Source organism: Morone saxatilis, unplaced genomic scaffold (assembly GCF_004916995.1).
Source record: "Morone saxatilis isolate NCDOM2014 unplaced genomic scaffold, NCSU_SB_2.0 Contig5, whole genome shotgun sequence".
In the NCBI taxonomy this organism is placed as follows: Eukaryota; Metazoa; Chordata; class Actinopteri; family Moronidae; genus Morone; species Morone saxatilis.
The window spans coordinates 21,486,603-21,505,945 of NW_023340095.1; the positions used below are offsets into that span (position 1 = coordinate 21,486,603).

At 39.6% G+C, this 19,343-nt stretch overlaps 2 protein-coding genes across 2 annotated transcripts in view; one reads left to right on the forward strand and one right to left on the reverse strand.

Moving 5' to 3' along the window:
- The window catches only part of LOC118339216 (probable ribonuclease ZC3H12C), a 13,574-nt gene extending 2,875 nt beyond the window's left edge, over positions 1 to 10,699 (forward strand). Inside the window, exons 2-6 of the mRNA XM_035676782.1 lie at positions 3,921 to 4,763; positions 7,268 to 7,407; positions 7,560 to 7,794; positions 8,576 to 8,682; positions 8,856 to 10,699. Coding sequence (XP_035532675.1) covers positions 4,033 to 4,763; positions 7,268 to 7,407; positions 7,560 to 7,794; positions 8,576 to 8,682; positions 8,856 to 10,390 — 2,748 coding nt within the window. The 5' untranslated portion in view covers positions 3,921 to 4,032 and the 3' untranslated portion in view covers positions 10,391 to 10,699. The remainder of the gene's footprint in view (positions 1 to 3,920; positions 4,764 to 7,267; positions 7,408 to 7,559; positions 7,795 to 8,575; positions 8,683 to 8,855) is intronic.
- Positions 10,700 to 16,445: 5,746 nt separating this feature from the next.
- Positions 16,446 to 19,343, reverse strand: part of LOC118338910 (radixin) — a gene marked incomplete in the record, with an annotated part of 39,260 nt that continues 36,362 nt past the window's right edge. The window contains 2 exon segments of the mRNA XM_035676369.1: positions 16,446 to 17,342; positions 18,595 to 18,804. Coding sequence (XP_035532262.1) covers positions 17,178 to 17,342; positions 18,595 to 18,804 — 375 coding nt within the window.

Consider the following 19,343-nt stretch of genomic DNA (forward strand, 5'->3'; position numbering starts at 1 on the left):
GACTAAATTATTCCAGCTCTCTTGTGGCATTCAGGGTGACAAACAGTGGCGCAGCAGCTTAGACGTCGGGGTCGGGACATTAAGAGGCCCCTGCTTTCCGGTGCTTTAGCCTGAGATCCAAGAGACTCCGCATTACAAGTGTTGCTAAAATATAACACACACATACGCATGCATACAAGTCATACAGGGCAAAAATGTCTGAAATGAACTCTTTAAAGTCATTTGGTAATGGCTGACAAAAAGTAGTATGCAGAGAATCCTTTTTAAATGCTGAAATAAAATGAACTTATTCAAAGCCATTTCATGTTCACACCCTATGTTATTCTTAATTAAAAGAAAGACTATATACATTTTAAAAAAGGAGCAAGACAAACGTCTTAAGCAATATAAAAACACCCTTGCTAAATTCATGAAACTCAGGGGTTTCACTGCTACAACCTTGATCAGATATAATATTCATTGGTGTGTGTAGGAGAAATGCTTCCAAAATAGTTTCTAGTTATCTGAAGAAATTACAGACCTGGTGTGGTGAATCAAGTCTCTTCACTTCATGCATCAAGTAAAGAGTGCATTGAGAGAACTAGCAACTCTCAATATTTTGGAAAAAATTCTCCTACACGTGTTTTAATCCAAAACTATGGTGGCGACGAAGCTCGTAAAAAATACAAAAAGGCCCTAAATAGAGCCATTGTTTGGTTTGGCCTTCCATGGTGCGGAATCTGTTGTAACAAAAACACAAAGATTCTTATTTTGAGGTGATAATACACTAATGAAGACATACCTATGGATATTATATTCCATTTCTACCAATATATATATGCTGTTTCATTTATATGTTTTTGTTTTGTCTTTTTGGAGGCTTTACACTGCTGCGTCAGATTAAAGTTAGGTTTCGGCAAATGTTGGGACGGTTTACTATGCAGACAGCAGTGAAACCAAATCTAAGATGCACTTTGTCCAGAGCAGCGTAATAGAGAATGAGATGTTTTTATTTGACAGACACCATACAGGATAATGCTTCCATTGAAAGGTTTTGAAAGATTAAAGAAACGGACCAAAGCTGTAAATAACTTTTCATTCATTTTTTGACCAACCTGGGAGCAGTTTGATACTTTGGAAGTACCCTTCATGGGTATTTCCACAGATAAACAACCCTACACACAAATACACTGACACTGTTTGTTTGTGGTGTGAAGCAACCCAAGCTCTGTCCACATCATACCAGTGATCACAGGTGCTGTGTTGAATTCAGTTCACTCATCTTTCACTCTCAATTCCTTTGTGCACAACCCATGTTGAAGAATGTGTTTTTGCACTGAACAAAAAGGCAAGTAGATGCAACTGGAAGAATGACCTTCCCATTGTTCACATTTTTGATAATCTGCAACACAATGAACAAAAGCTCTGATGTTGTGCTGAGGTTTCTCTCATGCATCAAACAAAGACAAAGGCTGAACTAGAGCCAAAAATAAAGAATAATACAGTAAAAATAATAAAGTATAGGCCTAGTTATTATGCACTTATGTGTGTGTTTTAATGTACGTGTGTCCTTGATACAGTAGAGATGTGGGAGCAAAGGAACACACGTTGTTTTAAAGGGGTCACTAAGAAATGCCACATCACAACAGATCCTTCTTTGTTTCAACCAATGCATGGACCCCCACAGAAGAAAAAGAGGCTTTGAGGACTGTTAGAGGTTTTTTTCTACCATAGGGGTATGAAGGGCTCATAAATCCTGCCAGCCAGGACAACAGTGTTAGGTGCTTATTTACTTATGTTTTGATCTTTGGAAGAATTTCATTGAATTTCATGATTTCAATATGAATTTTATTTTGAGAATGTGAATTTGTATGGCACAACTTTAAATGCTGTAAAAATTAAATAAACAAACTACAATAATGATCCCTTAGTAAAATTTTAAAGGACCAGGCCATTTGTTTTTTTGTTGTTGCAAGTTTTAGGGCCGTCCACACGAGTACGTTTTTGTCATAAGTATATATTTTACAGTTTTAGTGTATTGGCTGTGCGCCCGTCACCAGTGCCACAACAGGCCTGGCAATATGTACCTAACAGCGTTTTGGTCGTTTCCGAGGAAATCCGTGGCTGGTACGCAGATACTTCTGGAAACGACGCGCGTTGTTTTACGAGAATCATTTTTCGGAAACAAAGCATCGTATTGGGTGAGGCCGCGTATTCGTGTGGACAGGGCCTTAGTTTGTTACAAGTCATGTGCGCAGTGGTCAGATGGCTCTTACCCAGTGTGAATAGAATGCAGGTTTAAAGGGAAAAGTTTCAAGTTTGAACTTTAAAAATAGCACTTTAAAATACGCAACTGAATTACTATAACTTTAAAGCACTCTGTCAGTTACAATTACAAGAGTAACTATATCCTCAAATTCTGCTATGACCTTCTCTTCAACCATATTTAAAATGAGCAACAAAACGCCAGGACCATCCTTGAATGTAAATTCTTGCAGTGAGTCTGCGTGTCAATCTCAAGTCAGACAAGCTACAAAGCTACAAAGATGTCAGTAATGACAGCTTTGCATATGATGATGATGTTGTGTAATTCTCACACAGCTCTTCGTGTCTGTCTATTTAAAGAATACAAAGCAAATTGTGTATAAATAAAATACCAGTGTATGTTAGAATTTTGTTGTTTATTTTGTTTGTGAAGAAAGAAATTAAGAACTTACAATCATAAATTATCCTTATTTCTGAGAAAAATAAAAAGATTTTGTCAAGATCACCCAGCCCTGTGTGGAGATAATATTCTTGGCAGCTGTGTTATTCCTTGGCTGATCCTGCATGTTAAAAGGTGTGATTCTTGGCCGTGGTGTACAGTTATCATGTACGTGTCGGTTAAGTGGTTTGGCATCAATTGAACTTTATTCTCAGCTCAGATGTCTGGTATTTGCCTCTAGCGTAATTGATGTTTCTTTGACATTTAAACAGTATTTCTCACTGCTAAAATGCAAATGGAAGGGCAGGTCAGGGAGGTTACAGTTTTTAACTTCACCTTATAAGCCTGTTGCGTTCCATTAAAGTTATTAGAGCGTTACTCCTGCCAAAGTTTAGTTTTAGCGTCATCATGAGACCTTGCATTTAAGACCTGGTATTAATAAGCATTCCTCAGTTCTGTGTTGAGATCTCATTGAGGGCTGCAACTAATAATTATTTTCATTATTGATGAATTTGTTGTTCGGTCTATTAAATGTCTCCATACGCCCAAGGTGACATCCTCAAATGTCTTTTGTCCACAACCCAAAGACATTCAGTTGACTGTCAGAGAGGACTAAAGAAACTGTAAAATATTTACATTTGAGAAAATGAAATCAGAGGCTTTGGACATTTTTTCTTGAAAAATGAATAAAAATAATAGTTGGTGATTAATTAAATAGTTGACAACTATTGTTGACAACGTTATTTGAGTAATTGTTGAAGTTCTAATCCCAATATGTGAATTAGGTCGGTGGGAGCTTTCAGACTTTTTATAGCACATCCTAGGTCAAAGGAAGTGATGTTAGTAGGTCTCTACTTACTTTTCCTTCACTGGTGAAGAGGTTGCCTCTAGGTTTCTAGATGTGGCCAAACTGTTGTGAATGCTTTCACACCTGGCTGAGATCTGATCACACTGTGAGCCATACCACCTTAAGATTTAGATTTATATAAATATATATAAATGTATACCTTAAATGAATTTGTTTTTTCGGGTAAGATATCCAGATATAGATCACATGGGGCCATAAAGTAGTTTTTAATATATAATGAAAATCATTAATTGATCTGTGTCTGTATCTAAATTAATAGACCTTCTAGAACTGACTCATTCCTTCATATTTTAGACTCAGAACAATCTGCATACTATCACTCTCATGCAATCCTCAATTTAACCGGTCGATTCTTATGTCTTCCTCAAGCTTCACTCCCAGGAGCAGTCAGTGAGCTGTTAACTATCAGCAGTAACAGTGGGGTCTGTCAGGTGCCCGGGAGGTCACGGAGGGCACGGAGCTGGATGTATGAGACGGCTTCATGGGCGTGAAGGACCATCTGCAGGATGGAACAGGCCACATCCTCAGTCTGGGGCTGGATCTGGACTACCTCCATGTGGAAGGTGCTGAGCGGCAGGCTTGCTTGAGCACTGTGACGGGTGCTGGGAATATAGGGGTCTTACAGGTCAGAGCTGGTACCCCGAGTAATAGCAGCAATAATATTGGTAGTAGTGGCACTAGTTTTAATACTCATTCAAGCTACAGCAGCAGTAGTAGTTGCAGTAACTTCTCTGAGGAGAGTGCTGTCTCAGACAGTGATGATGAACGGCTCCATAATGGGTCTGGTTCTAAATCTCAAAACCCTCAGCATGATCACCACCAAGAGTCTTCCTCAGTCTGTCAGACAGTCAAGCCAGAAACATCTGACCCCGTCACCGACTACCGCACCAAGGTGGAGTTTGCTCTCAAACTGGGTTACTCTGAGGAGCTGGTGCTGCTAGTGTTGAGGAAACTGGGCCCAGATGCACTCATCAACGATATCCTAGGTGAGCTGGTCAAACTGGGAACCAAGACAGAGATGGAGCAGCAAGGAGATTTGACTGTCTCCCACTTTCCCTCCTCCTCTTTGTCATCCTCTTTGGCCTGCTCGTCCTCATCCTCATCTTCCAACTCCTCTCTGGACTCCTGTCGGCTCCTGTGTCCGTCCCAGCTGCTGGAGGACAAAGAAAACCTTCGGCCTGTTGTGGTGGATGGGAGCAACGTAGCCATGAGGTAAGGATGAGAAGCTTTCAGAAACAGCAGGTTTATGCTCTTCTGCCTTTTTACTTGCTCATAAATGTAGCTTCATTTTATATGATTAAGGCACTGACACTTCAGCCAACAAAAAAAACAAATCCTATGTTGTAGAGTAATGGAACAGTGGCTATTATCTGGCTGTTGTTAGCAGCTAAGCTACTGTTGTTAAAAGATAGAAACCATATGAGCATATGACATACTATAAAATATTTACTCTCTGAACTTTAATTAAAGTGTCTCCAAGGTATGTACCTGTACACACAATGAGGAAAGATAGATCACACCCACTGGCATTGTATAAAACTCTCTAATCACAGTTTTAAAGTATAAACTGGTTTAATGCATTAAACCAATGATCCAAGGCTGTACCATGCAGACTGTAGGTCTCTGGGGACTGCCCATTGTTCTGACAGACCATTATTCAAAAATCCCAATATAATAGTCTGAAAAATGTCCCATTGGACAGAAAGCCCATTTGTCCAACAGCTTGATATGTAAAAATACACACTCTCCCTGGAGTTGTTTTGTGTATGTGTCTTAGTGTATTTTGACATGCAAACGTCAGATGATGTTATAGTAAGAATAGTCAGGTGACTGTCATCGTCACGACAACAATAATAAACATATAGTGATTGTTAAACAATTGCAGTGGGTTAAAGTAAGTAAAGTCACGTCAGGTTACTTACATGATCTAAGTTGAATACGCTACATAAGTTATACCAGGCTGGGGACAGGCCTTCGGACCAATGGGTGTTTGTTGTTGGGATAACAGGATGTATGACAAATGGGCTTTTGGTCTGATAGGACATTTTTCAGACAATTGAGGTTTCATAATAATGGGCTGTCAGAACAATGGCATGACTCTAGCTCTATTTGGGTTACCTGATCTTGAAGTACTTGTGGATTACTGATATTTTTGTGTCTGCATAATTTAAGGGAGATTTAAAGTGTCATTATTGTCTGCCTGAGTCTCCAGATCAGGTTAGCCACGCTGAATAGGTTGCCATAGTGATATATCGAAATTAAGTTCAGTCCAAACCTTAATTGTGTGAGGACTGGGCAAAGGTCATATGGGAGCGCCACGTTTATCTCAGGTTCAATTCTTCATCATGGACTTCTAGACATTTGTGCTGAACTTTATGTTATTCTTGCAGCTAAATTACATTACATGTAAGAGGTGCAACTTCCTGAAAGAGATGAAAATGGATTATGTCATTTCTCTAAAAGACAGTCCAAAAGGAGATCTGTATACAGCTGCAATCACTGCAGTCCCTGGGACTTCCCTGGCTGCATACCACTCCTTTCTGTTTCAGATTCTGCTCTCTGTATGTACTCTAGCTTGTCAGGTCCACCTGGTGCAAACAAACAAGTAGTGCTTTCTAAAGTTGTGTTCTCCAAGTGCGAGAAAATGCATCAACACTTCCTCATGCACTCCTGAGCACTGACCACTCTTTTTTGAGTTTGCCTGCATGATTTCCCTCATTTCATCACTGGGAAATCCAAATCTGCAACCAGTTCTGTGACTTTCTTGTATAGTTCAGGTTGTGTATGTGGGTCAGGTAGTTGAGCTGTGATGTATTCAGACACATAGTGTTCCTCAAGTGTTCCATTGACCCATCTGGCAGTGTATATGTGGGCTTCCTCTGTGCTGAAATTCCAGCCACTAAATAGGAAACAATTCTCTGAATAATGCCTCGACATGTTTATCAAACATGCATTGCTGGATGTTGAGCTCCTCAAAATGAACCTCTTCACCTTGTCAGTTAATTGCCTCAATCACTTTAATCCAAATTTCATTTCAGCTGCCAGAAACTACCATCAAAGACTGGAGTTGCCAACCGTCTGATCATAGCAAAGAGATCTGTCTTTATTTCGCACCAGCTTCTCAACCTTACTGTTTCACTTGCAACATTCCTTTTATTTTAGGTCCATATCTAGTGAAAGGCTTTTCTGTTTGTAACTGTGTTGTCATGCTTAAAGCAGCCAAGTGTATCTGAGTGATGACCTGTGCAACGGCTAAAAGAAAAATTGTTTACAATACAGAAAAGCATTGTTTTAAAATACTTGGTGTTAATTTAATACATCTCGTTTCATCTGATGGGGGATTGAACAGGGCAAGCCATAGCCTTAAGCTGAGGTGTTTTAAAAAAGCTGGCTGGTTTGTTTCTTTCAGCAGGAGCAACAGAGTAGATTCCTTCACTAAAGCATAATAGGCATGATTCTAGCCCCATTAAACATATCCCCTTTTTGTTCTGTATGATCTGTCTACTCCTCTGGCTGATTGTCAGTATTATGATGCTCTTCATAGACAGCTTCATCTCCAATAGCTCTGATCTCTAATGGATCTGATTCAGTTTATGCAAATAAAATAATTCTATGAGTTTTCAATCCCCTATTTTAAACTGTGGTGGTGGGGCAACCATTTTGTTTGCATTTACATCTCTGATTCTGCCTTTAACATTGTCTTTCTCCTCTTGCAGTCATGGAAATAAGGAAGTGTTCTCCTGTCAAGGCATCCAGCTGGCTGTTGATTGGTTCTTGGAGCAAGGTCATCGTGACATCACTGTTTTTGTCCCTGCCTGGAGAAAGGAGCAGTCACGACCTGATGCTCTCATCACAGGTAACAGCTGCTGTAGCTTTTAGTGATAAGTTAAAGTTACAATGAAATGATATTGTGACCTCTTATTTGGGAGGGATTTCGTAAGTTATTCAATACCAAAGGGGACATTTATAACTTTATCTTTTTTATGTGTAACCCCTCTCTTTCTTCAGACCAGGAGATTTTACGGCGACTAGAGAAAGACAAGATCCTGGTCTTTACTCCATCTCGTCGTGTACAGGGACGCCGTGTGGTTTGCTATGATGACCGCTTCATCGTCAAACTGGCCTATGAGTCAGACGGCATCATTGTTTCCAACGACAATTACCGTGACCTAGCCAATGAGAAGCCAGAGTGGAAGAAATTCATTGATGAGCGTCTACTGATGTACTCCTTTGTAAACGACAAGTAAGCAATCCATGCCAAAGGAGAATGAATTATGTTGTGTGTGTGAAGACAAGAGAAAAATTCTGTTAGAAATTCTATTACAGAAAATTGACAAATCCTTAAATTGCATTTCCCCAACATATTTCACATTAGAAAATAATAAAAAACACATATGTGGCATTCCTTTAGAGGTATAGGAACATACATAATAGACCAGCTTTACCTTCTGTCCAAGAACTATTTCTTTTGTCTACAACATCCAGTTTGTGTCCCAACTGCTAAAAACACTTGTAAAAGATGTTCAAACCAAGCCAGTAAAATTTACATAATGTATTTTTGCAGGAATATTAACTGAGGATTTCCTCCAGACACTTTCAGTTCCTCATTGCCCTTCTTTAGATCTTTATTACCCCTCTACTTCTACTCCACTGATTTTGGGTTGTGTCCCGTATTCCTTAAGTGATCTATTGTCACAGCCTTTGTTCTTCTTATTGGTTATTGACCTATTGGTTTGTTAATTGTAATATTGCTGATGTGAGTTTAAGCTGCTTTTGCTGTGCCATACGCCTAAAATGTTAATGGTAAGGAAACTCTACAATTTCTTTATACAAACTGTAGAGTTTCTATATAAACTTCTGCTGTGAGTCACTGCAGACATTCCCTGATGAAGTCCCTATTTGTGCTGTCAGAGTTACTGAACCCTCAGTGAAACAGGATGAAAATAGAAAATTTCAAGTTCAATAAGTTTCTTTTGTAAAATTTGGATTTAATAAATATTTCAATCTATTAACTGTGGATTTAGGTTCATGCCACCAGATGACCCACTGGGACGCCACGGACCCAGTCTGGAGAACTTCCTGAGGAAGAGACCTATTATTCCTGAACACAGGAAGCAGCCATGTCCTTATGGTAAAAAACTATGCACTTAAAAACACGTCTATGAGAGAGCAGTAATATTTAAAAACACATCTTTCTGTCTAAATAAGAACAAAAATCCCTTAGCTATTTTGTTTTTATGCTAGAGAGGATGGTTTTCATTCCAGCAAATTGATGGGAAATGCTTTGTTTTTTTCTTAATTTAGGGAAGAAGTGCACATATGGACACAAGTGCAAGTTTTACCACCCTGAACGGGGTAGCCAGCCACAGCGTGCCGTTGCTGATGAGCTCCGTGCCAGTGCCAAAATTTCATCAGTAGCTTCCAGAGGCCTGCTGGAAGATGCCCTGATGGCGAAGAGCCAAAGTTCTGGTCAAGCAGAAGGAATGGCTGAGGCCGAGCAAATCTGGAGCACTCCAAAGAAACAGCCAAACCCCACTCCTCGGAGCTCCTTCAACGACCTCCTGGAGGACAGGTTACGGGTCCAGTCCAAAGTGGAGGGACGTAGAGGAAGCAACAGCAGCAGCAGCAGTAGCTGTAGCAGTAGCTTTCTAGGGTATCATGGTCCTGGGGGGCCCCCTTCATCAGGAAGTCTGGACCGATGGGAGCCTCCTGGGGGAATTGGTGGAGGCAGCTCCAGGGTTGCTGGAGCCTCAGGACCAAGCCAGGCTGAAACTTACCATAGATGCGAGTCTCCAGACCTGGGCTACAGCTCCATGGTAAAGGCCTACTCTAGCCTCAGTCTGGTAGTGCCACAGAGTCCTGAATGCTTCTTCCCAGCTGATCTGCGAGCTGGATCACTGCCGTCAGACTGCAGCAGTGAAGGCAGTGTCAGCTCAGACTCTTTCTCCCCTGACCCCTTGTTGGACGATGGCCCCAAGTGCCACCATCACCACCACCATCCTCGCCACCATCACCACTGCTCTGGCCAGTACGCTCACTCTGCGAGCCATGCCCCTCCCGGTCTGGGCCAGCATACTCCTCATGGCTATTCCATTCCTCAAGCCCTGCAGAGACAGCATGGTTTTGGCTTGGAAGACCCTCCGTCTTCTGTTGCCTCTCATGTATCTCCACGTCCCTTCAAGCCACCTTCAGCCTACATCCCACCGCACCCTCAGCATCCAGTGCTGAGCAATTTCCCAGGGGAATTCCAAACTCGTCCACCACGTCCACCCCAAGCATCCACCTCTCACTCCCACTCTCAGAGCTCCCCCCTCGGCCGCAGTGTGATGGGCTCCCTTTGGCAGGAAGGTGGGCTCCAGGACCCCCAAGTGTACAAAGGGTCACCTCTTAATTTCAGAAGAAACCACTCTGGGCTAAATCAACAACCACAGCATCAGATAAACTGGGACCCCCATTACCAGCAATCTCCTAAGCCTTGCTATGACCTGTTTGCCTTCCAGAGCCTTCCAGAAGTCCATGAGAAGGCTTGGCACTCTCCTTGGGGCAGGCAAGTCCATTCATCACCCCGTGGCCTTTCAGCATCAAGTCTTCCGCCACTCCCTCAGCTGTCCCTTCCATCCATCACTACCCACAAAAGCCACCTGCCCTCGGTGTCCCAGCACCAGGAGCCACCTGCCTTGGATCGCTACCAGGACCTCAGAGAGAGGGTGTTTGTTAACTTGTGCCGCATCTTCCCTCCAGATTTGGTGAGGATGGTGATGACCAGGAACCCTCATGTGATGGATGCTCAGGAGCTTGCAGCTGCGATTCTGATGGAGAAATCGCAGCACGGTTCTTGAATGAAACCTGGCGTTAAAGTTACAGCTTCATCTTAATTAAGAAAGTCAGGTTGGACATACACTAACCAAAAGCACAAGATGTAAAAGCTCCTTAACCTGTTAATGGACTGCTTATCTTAATTGCAGGGAAGTTGTCTCATTCATTTTAATTTTTGTTTTTGTAAAGGGAAACCCCCAAATTGCCATATTTTCCTATACACATGGCTGCTATTTCAGCACTTAAGATCAGGAAAGCTTGGGGTTTAATGTGCATGTTTGAGCTATTGGTTGTGAGTCAAGACACTGGCATGCTTAGGGAGGCTTTTAATGTGTTTTAAGGGTGACAGTGTTCATTTGAAATTAATTTATTTGTTAAATTTTAAGTTATTTACATATTTTAAAATGATTCTGTTTTTGGCACTTTTTTTTGTTATTGTTGTGTTTCCTTCTCAGCTTTTTTTTTCAATCATATCAGGGTATATGTAGCTCAAATTTGTACTTTCCATCTGAGTGAAATGCCTCTATTTTCCAGTAACTGACATGACAACGTGTGCTGTGTAAAATAATATAGTTAATTGTAAAATTTCACTGCCACATTGCAAATACATTCCTACTGTATTTAATGCTCAAATTAGCTCAACAAACAGATCTTTCTATACTCACAGGTGGTGGATGAGATGCTGTGGTGAGATTTTGTGGATTTCCCCCACAGGGAAGTGAAACTCAGTCGGCACCCGCAAAAGAAGATTGAAAAAACTCCATTCGAAAACCCCCAAGCTGTTGTTCACTTTAGAGTGTATTTCCTCTGTTAGGATAGCCCTGTCAGCTGACTTTACGGTTCATCAGCTTTCAGTACAGAAACACAGCCTCTATCCTTTATCCTCTATCCTCTATCCTCTTTAACCCATATCAAAATTCTAAATCATATCATGGTGGCTGTTGAGAGCATGGTCACCAGAAATGTTTAGGTGGAATGAGAATTGTTGGTATTATTTTAATTTTAATTTAAAATATGTGTTAATTTATTACTTTTTTATGTGTGAATATCTGTGGTGCATGAGACACAGGGTCTCCTTTGTCAGTGGTGACACCACTAGGAGTGTTTAGGCACCTCAAACAGGGTATAACTCGTTTGTACCCTTCTGTTAAATACACAGAGATCGTGCTTTTGCAGTAGACAGGAGCACACTGGCAACAGTCGGAACATCTATAGATTCTGGTTCTACAGACATTTCTCAGATGCACTAATAATCTCATTGGTTAAATTAATTTTTAAATAAAAAACATTTAAGTGGTAATGACATTAATTTATTTGTGACTTAAACTAATAACATTCGTTAGACAGCAATAAGATGATATAACTACTTTAATCTTGAAAGTCTAGATTAAGTTTTCAGTTTTCAACAATTTTCAGTTGAATTAATCTGCTATCATAATTAAATATGTTAAATCTCATAATTCCTTAAACAAACACCCATCGACCTAAAGTAATAATATCAGTATTTTTTCCAAAATACTCATCTTTTCTATTTTTGTCTGCTTTCTCTTTTGAAGTATTTTGTCTTCTCTTAATGTAAAGCACTTTAAACTGCATCTGGTATAGGAAATAATAATATTCTTGTTTTATCTCACCAATGGGATTATTTTAACATCTGAGGAACTGTTTGTAAAGCTCAGACTCTTGCCTGGTAATAATATAACAATATCTAGTAGTCAGTTGACACCTCTCTTTGTTGATACAAATTGTATCCTATAAACCTTTTGAACAAGATCATCATCATGATGTTTTATATGAAAATATTTAAACAAAAAATATTTCGAGTTGAATATTTTGAGTATTTGTGGCAAACTTTGTCACCTTTGGTACTTAGCCTTTATTTAAATGAGGGGGGGGTTTATTTTTCTCCAAGTGCAGGAAAGAGAAAAGTCTCAATGCACTTTTTGGAAACAGTTATTGTTATTGTTTATATTGTCAGTGAACTGAAAACATGGTATTGTGTAGCCCAAAAAATAGGAAACCTCAGACAGGGTAGAGGTTTAAGTCAGCCCAACCATGGTGAAAAGCACACACTGAAAATAACTGTGGTTTAAATGTGTTAAAATGATGCTGCGGTTAAAGTCGATGTGTTCTCCTTCGTCATGAGACAGATTGAAGATTGTTCGCATCATACTCAAAATCGGACTCACTACACAACAGTGGACTGTGAGTGGGAGTGCAGTGAAAAGACAGGAAGTTTTAAAGAGCTTTCAAAACAAAACTGCCTCTCAAACAGACGCCTTTCCCTTTAATTCGAAAACCACAACCAAAATATTTCATCTGTATTCCTCTCGAAGCTCTCTTACTTGGAAAACTTTCTTCTCAAGGGCTGTACTATAATCTGAAAGGTGTCGTCTCATGAACAATACTCTACAATTCCTGTTTGTCCCATCACATGGATAAAAAGTCTGTCAGCTGAATTATTTTTCTCTGACAGTCTAATGGCTTTGTGCTATGATGGGACGGCTGAGTAAGTGAGACGATAACTGAGGCTCTCTCCCCCTGCTGGCCTGGCTGGCACTGTGTGCTACTGTTTGCCGCAGGGTTTAGACACAACAATTTAACTAAACCTTTGAAGGTGTCGTGTTAACATTCCTGTGGATATTTAATTACTGTATGAGGGCAACAAATATTTTTCTATTATCATGAACATGTTAAAGAGCTATTTTTCTAATTGTACACAATGTTTAACCGCAAGAAGAGATTGTAGTCGATGTCAGTGTTGCTGAATAAGGGGATGTGCGCATTGCTAACTGTGCTAATGTTTTGTCCTGTTTATATTTCTCCACAAATGTTACTTGACAGTGTTCAGACTAAATATGAACCAAGCACATTTACTTGCTTTATTCATGTGGATTTGAGTGTTTCTTCACCAAGGCAAATGTTAGCCGTAATTGTTTGTTAGCTAGCAACGTACGCACCAGACGTGCAATGAAGTGTTACAATAGGCTTGCTCGTTAGCAAGCATTGTGTATAGGCTGTTTCCACAGAGCAGGCACAGGTGTTACTAGCAACGTTAACGATGGCTTTGTTCTAGTCAGGTGTCAAGGTTAGCCATGACGGTGTAAAAGTGAACACCAGCACCCTAAAACCAAAGCGATGCAATGATATTCTGTATGGACAAACGAGTACACCATTATCTGTATGTCTCTGATCAACCAGCTACATTTTCTGTATTTGTATCTGTACTCGGAAAGAGCGGGGCTTTAACTGGACATGTGTGTGGCTAACAGGAAGTCAATTTAAGCCTGAAATTGATATGGGTTGATCAGAAGTGTGTGTGTTAATTAGAGAACTATTTACAGTTAGCCATGACAGTTTAAAGTTATTTAAAGTTCTATCTATACCGGATACTCATTTCAGCCGAACACTCACTCAACCCTAGCATTCGGTTGTCATTATTATTTTTTTTACACCTGTGTTTGTCCTCCTGTCAAAATGGCCACCGTGGTATCCTGTGACTTTATTCAGAAATGTACGTCACAGCGAAGCAGCACTTCAATTTTGTTTGTACCTGTAATGACAGCACGGTTGTACAAAACTGCACAGCTATCCCACAATGCTTTGTTTCATAGGAACTGAACAGGGGTGATATTCTTGTATTGCACCGTGGTCAGTAGGTATTCCACAGTGGCCTTGCTTCTGTTCTCTTGTTCAGTTATGCAGTCGTGCTGCCCATTTGCTTGCCAATAAGTCTGAACACACCCGTATTAATTCATGTGTGGGTTTTGTCTTGAAAGATAAAATTGTTTTTGTTTGTTGCTTTGGCTAAAATGGCCTCAAAACCAGCTATCTTATCCAATGGTAAAAATATGTAAAGTATCAACACTGTCAATGTTTATCACAGTTTATTCCCACCTTTATCGCTAATGTGCTTTAATACAGTTTAATTTGTGCTACATTTAAGTGCCACCTCTTCAGGGACCAAAGCCAAGTAAAAGGCTGTTTGTTGCTTTCCGCTGTTTCCCCTTGCTCAGGTCAATGGTGGTATGTTACAGGTGAACCAAAATAAAAAGAAGGTATTAAAGTGTTTGATCATTGCTGCTGTTTCACAGTGTGAAATGAAGAGTTTCATTCCAAAAGACTGACCTGAGCTGGGTCATATACAGTTGTGCTGATTCATGTGGTATATTGATTAAATCCAGTCAAATTGTCTTTTAAAAATACCTTTTTTTGAGCATAATGTTTAATACTAACAAAAGGTATTGCTTTAAGTTGAAATTGAATTTGAAAAAGTTCTATATACCAGCCCGAATACATTATCCATTTTTAGAAGAAAAATACACTTGAGATTCAAATGAAATTGGTTGGAATGATTTTTCATAAACAAGTTTCAACATTATGTCATTAATTGTGTCTTAGCACATCTTTTTTATTTTATGAAAACCTGTCTTTTTGGAGTGGTTCTCTTCAGACGTTCGTGCTACAGGGCTGTGCAACTCAACTGAGCTTTAGGCAATAAAACCCAAAACTAAAGCTCATAAAACAAACCTGTCATACCTTCAGGGAAACTGTGGCCAAATGAGACATGTTGACTGTTCTTGTGTGTGATATAAAAGTGAGCAATAAAAGCCCTACTCAAGCTTTCATGTGTGTCATTGGCTCTTCAGTGTTACTTTAAAGGACCAGTGTGTGTAGGATTTAGTGGCATCTAGCAGTATGGTTGCATCTCTCACCTTCCAAGTGTGTAGGACAAACTACAGTGGCTGCGAACGCTCCTATCTAGAACCAGTGTTTGGTTTGTCCATTTTGGGCTACTGTAGACACATTGTGGTTCAGCATGGTGGACTCCTTGGATGCAACCTGTGGCGCCTGTAGATTTAAACAGCTCATTCTTAAGGTAACAAAAACATAATGATTCCCCTAAAACATACCTATGAACATTATATTCCATTTGTGCCAATAGATCTTCCTCAATGTTACACACTGGACTTTAAAAGGAAGCTAGAGAGATCCAGCAGGGGACAGTTTCACATATTGCATATCTGCATAATATGGGACATAATATCGAATTAATCAGAATAGAAATCACAAAAAAATTGACTTTCCACACTTGCAAAAACCTTTTGCTGCAGGATGAATTTAGATAAAAGAAAACACTACAAAAAGAGCCTTTTTCACAGCAGCCATTTTGACACGATTTGAAGCTTAGTATCATTCATACCAAACTGTTTACCCTATTATTTCATGTCAAAACGACTGCTGTTGAAAAGGTCTGCTTACCTATATTATATCATCTGGTTTAACCTTTTCACATCTGCTGAATTTAAAAGATGTTGAAGATTTATTTATTTGTGGTTGCTAGAACATATTTGTTTTTACATTTTATTTTGTATTAAATACATTTCCCCATTGAAATCTGCATAAACTGATGATCGTTTTATGGATAAATACTTTTGAACAGAACATTTATTTACAGAATTTTTTAAATTCAGATAAAGTTACACGAATAATGTGTTTTCTTTACTGACATTAATAATCAGCGAATGAGTTCTTTTCCTGCTGTTATTTTTAAGTGTCTTTGCTGTAACTGGTAGCAGTGGTGAGTGTGTGAGTTCAATCAGTAATCCAAAATGATGGCACATGATCGTTTGTTAATGATATAATAACACTTCACTATGTTGCTATCTGACCATCGTTTTTTGAAGACTTTTTTCACAGCAGCCATTTTGCCACGAAATAGTAGGGCAAACACAGGTGATAATTACTAATCCTAATACTAATTAAGGTTCTGTTCCATTTATGTCAAACAGAGTCAGAGTGCAGCTGTTGTGCATGTTGGCTCTGCTACACCCTAATTAGTGTCACTGGCTACACCATACTATTTCATGTCAAAATGGCTGCCTGAAAAAGGTCTATTAACTAAGAGAATTTTATAACAACACTGTTCATCAGGTTTAGACATGTCCTTACCTCAGTCAGTACTCTTAAGATCATACTGTAGCTGCATAGTTGGAAATATAAATTCATTCTTTATTGTGGGGAAAAATATATATTTGAACAAATGCCTCAGTGGATGGAGAATGCCAGCACAGTAAGAATGTAAAATAAGTTAATTTAATTTGCATATCCGTTTGCTCACAACTCTCAGAGTGAGCATTTGCAAACTCACAGCCATTTAAGAAGATAAGAGCAGATGCAACATAAACAGTGACACTGACAGCAGAACTGAACAGGCCAACTTCCCCAACACAAAATGACAAAAATGAATACGATAGGAAGGAAATGAGACGAATAAGGCGTTTTTTTTAAACAAATTATTTAAATTGTTCAACTGATGACAAAAGAAGTGAAAGTAGGGTACAGATATTAAAGCTTTACGGACAAGCGTGCCGGCAACATCAACAAGCTACAAATGGCCATTTTTATTTTGTTGAGTAAAAGCACGATAACAACCAATTCTGTCCAGTCTCTCAATTTCTCTAACAGCCCTGTTTCATTTTCATACATGCAAGCATTAAAACTGTCAGTTTGTAGAAGGGAGAAGTCCATGTTTGACAGGATATGTCGCTTGCTATTTTCTGACAGATTAAAAGATGTGTGCTTCGTTGGGGTGAGGGGGCGGAGCTCTAAAAAGCAAGTAGCTGCTAGGCAGAGCTTTGGCGAGGCTGAAGCTACAAAGCCCGTTAGCCGGTCTTTTCTCCTGGATTGAAAACAAAAGCAGGAGTTCCAGGGGTGACAACAGGTTTTGGGCTTTACAAGGAAAGTGAGGCGTTGACATGGCAACGAGACTAACTGTCTCTTTTCATTGTTGAGTCCCCCCTTTCCGGCTCACATGGACTCAAACTCATCAATGCGCTGCTTGGTGTTGCCCTGGCGGATCTGGCGCAGAGTTTTGTACTTGTCTCTGCCTGCCCTGACGTTCTCGGCATGCAGCATGTCGTTCTGCGTTTTCTTGGTATCATCCCGGGCCTCGGCCAACTCTGAACTCAGAGCCTGGACACAGGAAAGAGACAGACAGAGGGGGGGTGAGAGATAGCACACACTGCATCATAGTTTGGGCACCATTGGGCTAAGATGAGATCAATGGCGTATCATTTTTTAGAAAGTTTGTTCATTTATTATCTTTGCCATGTCACATCATCATCGTGGTTTGGTCAAAAGATGATAAAGGCTTTCTTATTTCATTCAACCATGTTACATTTTGTATGTAACCATGTAAAAAGATTTTATAACACTCCTGTAATATTTAAACATTGGAACCAAGTAACATTGCTGACTGTTTTTCGTCAAGTGGTGGGCACCAGGGAGGCCCTCAAAATGTGTATTCTTATAAAATGTAATTTAAAATAATATATAACATATCTAAATTTCATCTGCCATGCCCAACTTTCGAATTGCCTACCATTCAAAACATTTATTTGTCATTCATTCATTTATAATAAAGTGACAATAAAGTGTCAGTGTTGACCTGGTATCGGTCGGTGCCTGCCACGAAGCTGCTCTGCTCTTCAAGTTTAGCTAGATTGCTTGCTTGCTAACATTAATTAAAGCATAAATTGACACTTTCTGAAAAGAAAAATACCTGACGAGCAACACACACACACACACACACACACACACACACTGTTGTTGTATGTTAAGACAAAACAAATCTTAATGGAATAGAAGATGAAAGATTTTAAATACAAATGTAATAATTATTGCATCTGAGATATGTCTCACCCTGAAAATGAGTTGTAGCAAATATTGACATTGAAATTAAGTTACGTTGTATGCCTACAATGAGAAATAAAGTGTCTTATGTCTTATGAAATGTTAAAAACTGAAACATGTCTTTAATATTTGACTAAATCGGACCAGTGACATCTCATGGAATAGGATGGTGTGTGATGGTATGAGAAAAATGAGCCATGTTTTATTTTTTTCTATGATTGCATGTTTTGAGGAATGTTAAAAGTTGCATCACTGCAGCCAGACGGTATGTGGCACAACCCGTCTTCCCTTTAGTTACTGAAAATGATGAAGTTGTTGTTTCCATTTTTGCAAAACACTGAATATTATTTTTGGTGTGTTTTTGTCTGCATTTGTACAAAAACTCTGTTTTACTCATGGCTTCAGGCCTGATTATCAACAGTATGTGATAATGTGCATTACTTTAGTCGCTGCAACTTTTTGATGTTTTCTTTAAAACTAACACGTTTAATTTCCCATCACTCCACTCGTGCTGCTTGCACTGCTGCTCTACCTGTAGCTGTTTCTTGACACGTTCGTTCTTCTGTGCCTCGGTGATGCGTTCCTCTTCGCTGCGATGGCTGGTGACACCCTCGCTGAGCAGCTCAGCGCTCGCTTCGGCGTTTGTTTCATCTTGCTCGTCGTGCTCTGGCGCCGGCGGAGATGTCATGGCTGTCTTCAGCTCCTCCCTGGTCCGCTCCAGGTCGTCTTGTGCTGACAGCGCCTGTAAAGAACACACATACATACTTATAGAGGGAGACCGACTGACAGCTTACAGACATTAATACAGAAAGATATGGACAGATGCACACATATTTAACCACTGACATAAAGATAGCTGTGCCATACTGGTCTAAACTGTGTCAGAGATGTTTAAACTCTTTTTGAAAAGAATAGAATTGCATGAATCATGTGAAAATAAAAACAGTAAGTGAAGTGAAAATTGCTTCATGTTTAGTCTGAACACACAGACACTCTTTTTGTAAAACCTATGTATCAAGTATCAAGCCTATATGTACTAGCACCTCCTGTATATTTATGCATTTATATTTTACCTCTAAACCTCTCTGTAAGGCGTTAACACACTGTGTACTGTATAAGCCTGGAACCATTTCCTGCTATTTTAATAGTATACTACACTAAAATGATATATCAGAGTCCTGTCCATCAGTTAATCAGTTTAGTGCATGTATGTATATATATATATATATATATATATATATACACATATATATGGATCTTACTACAAGGTATGCAACTATA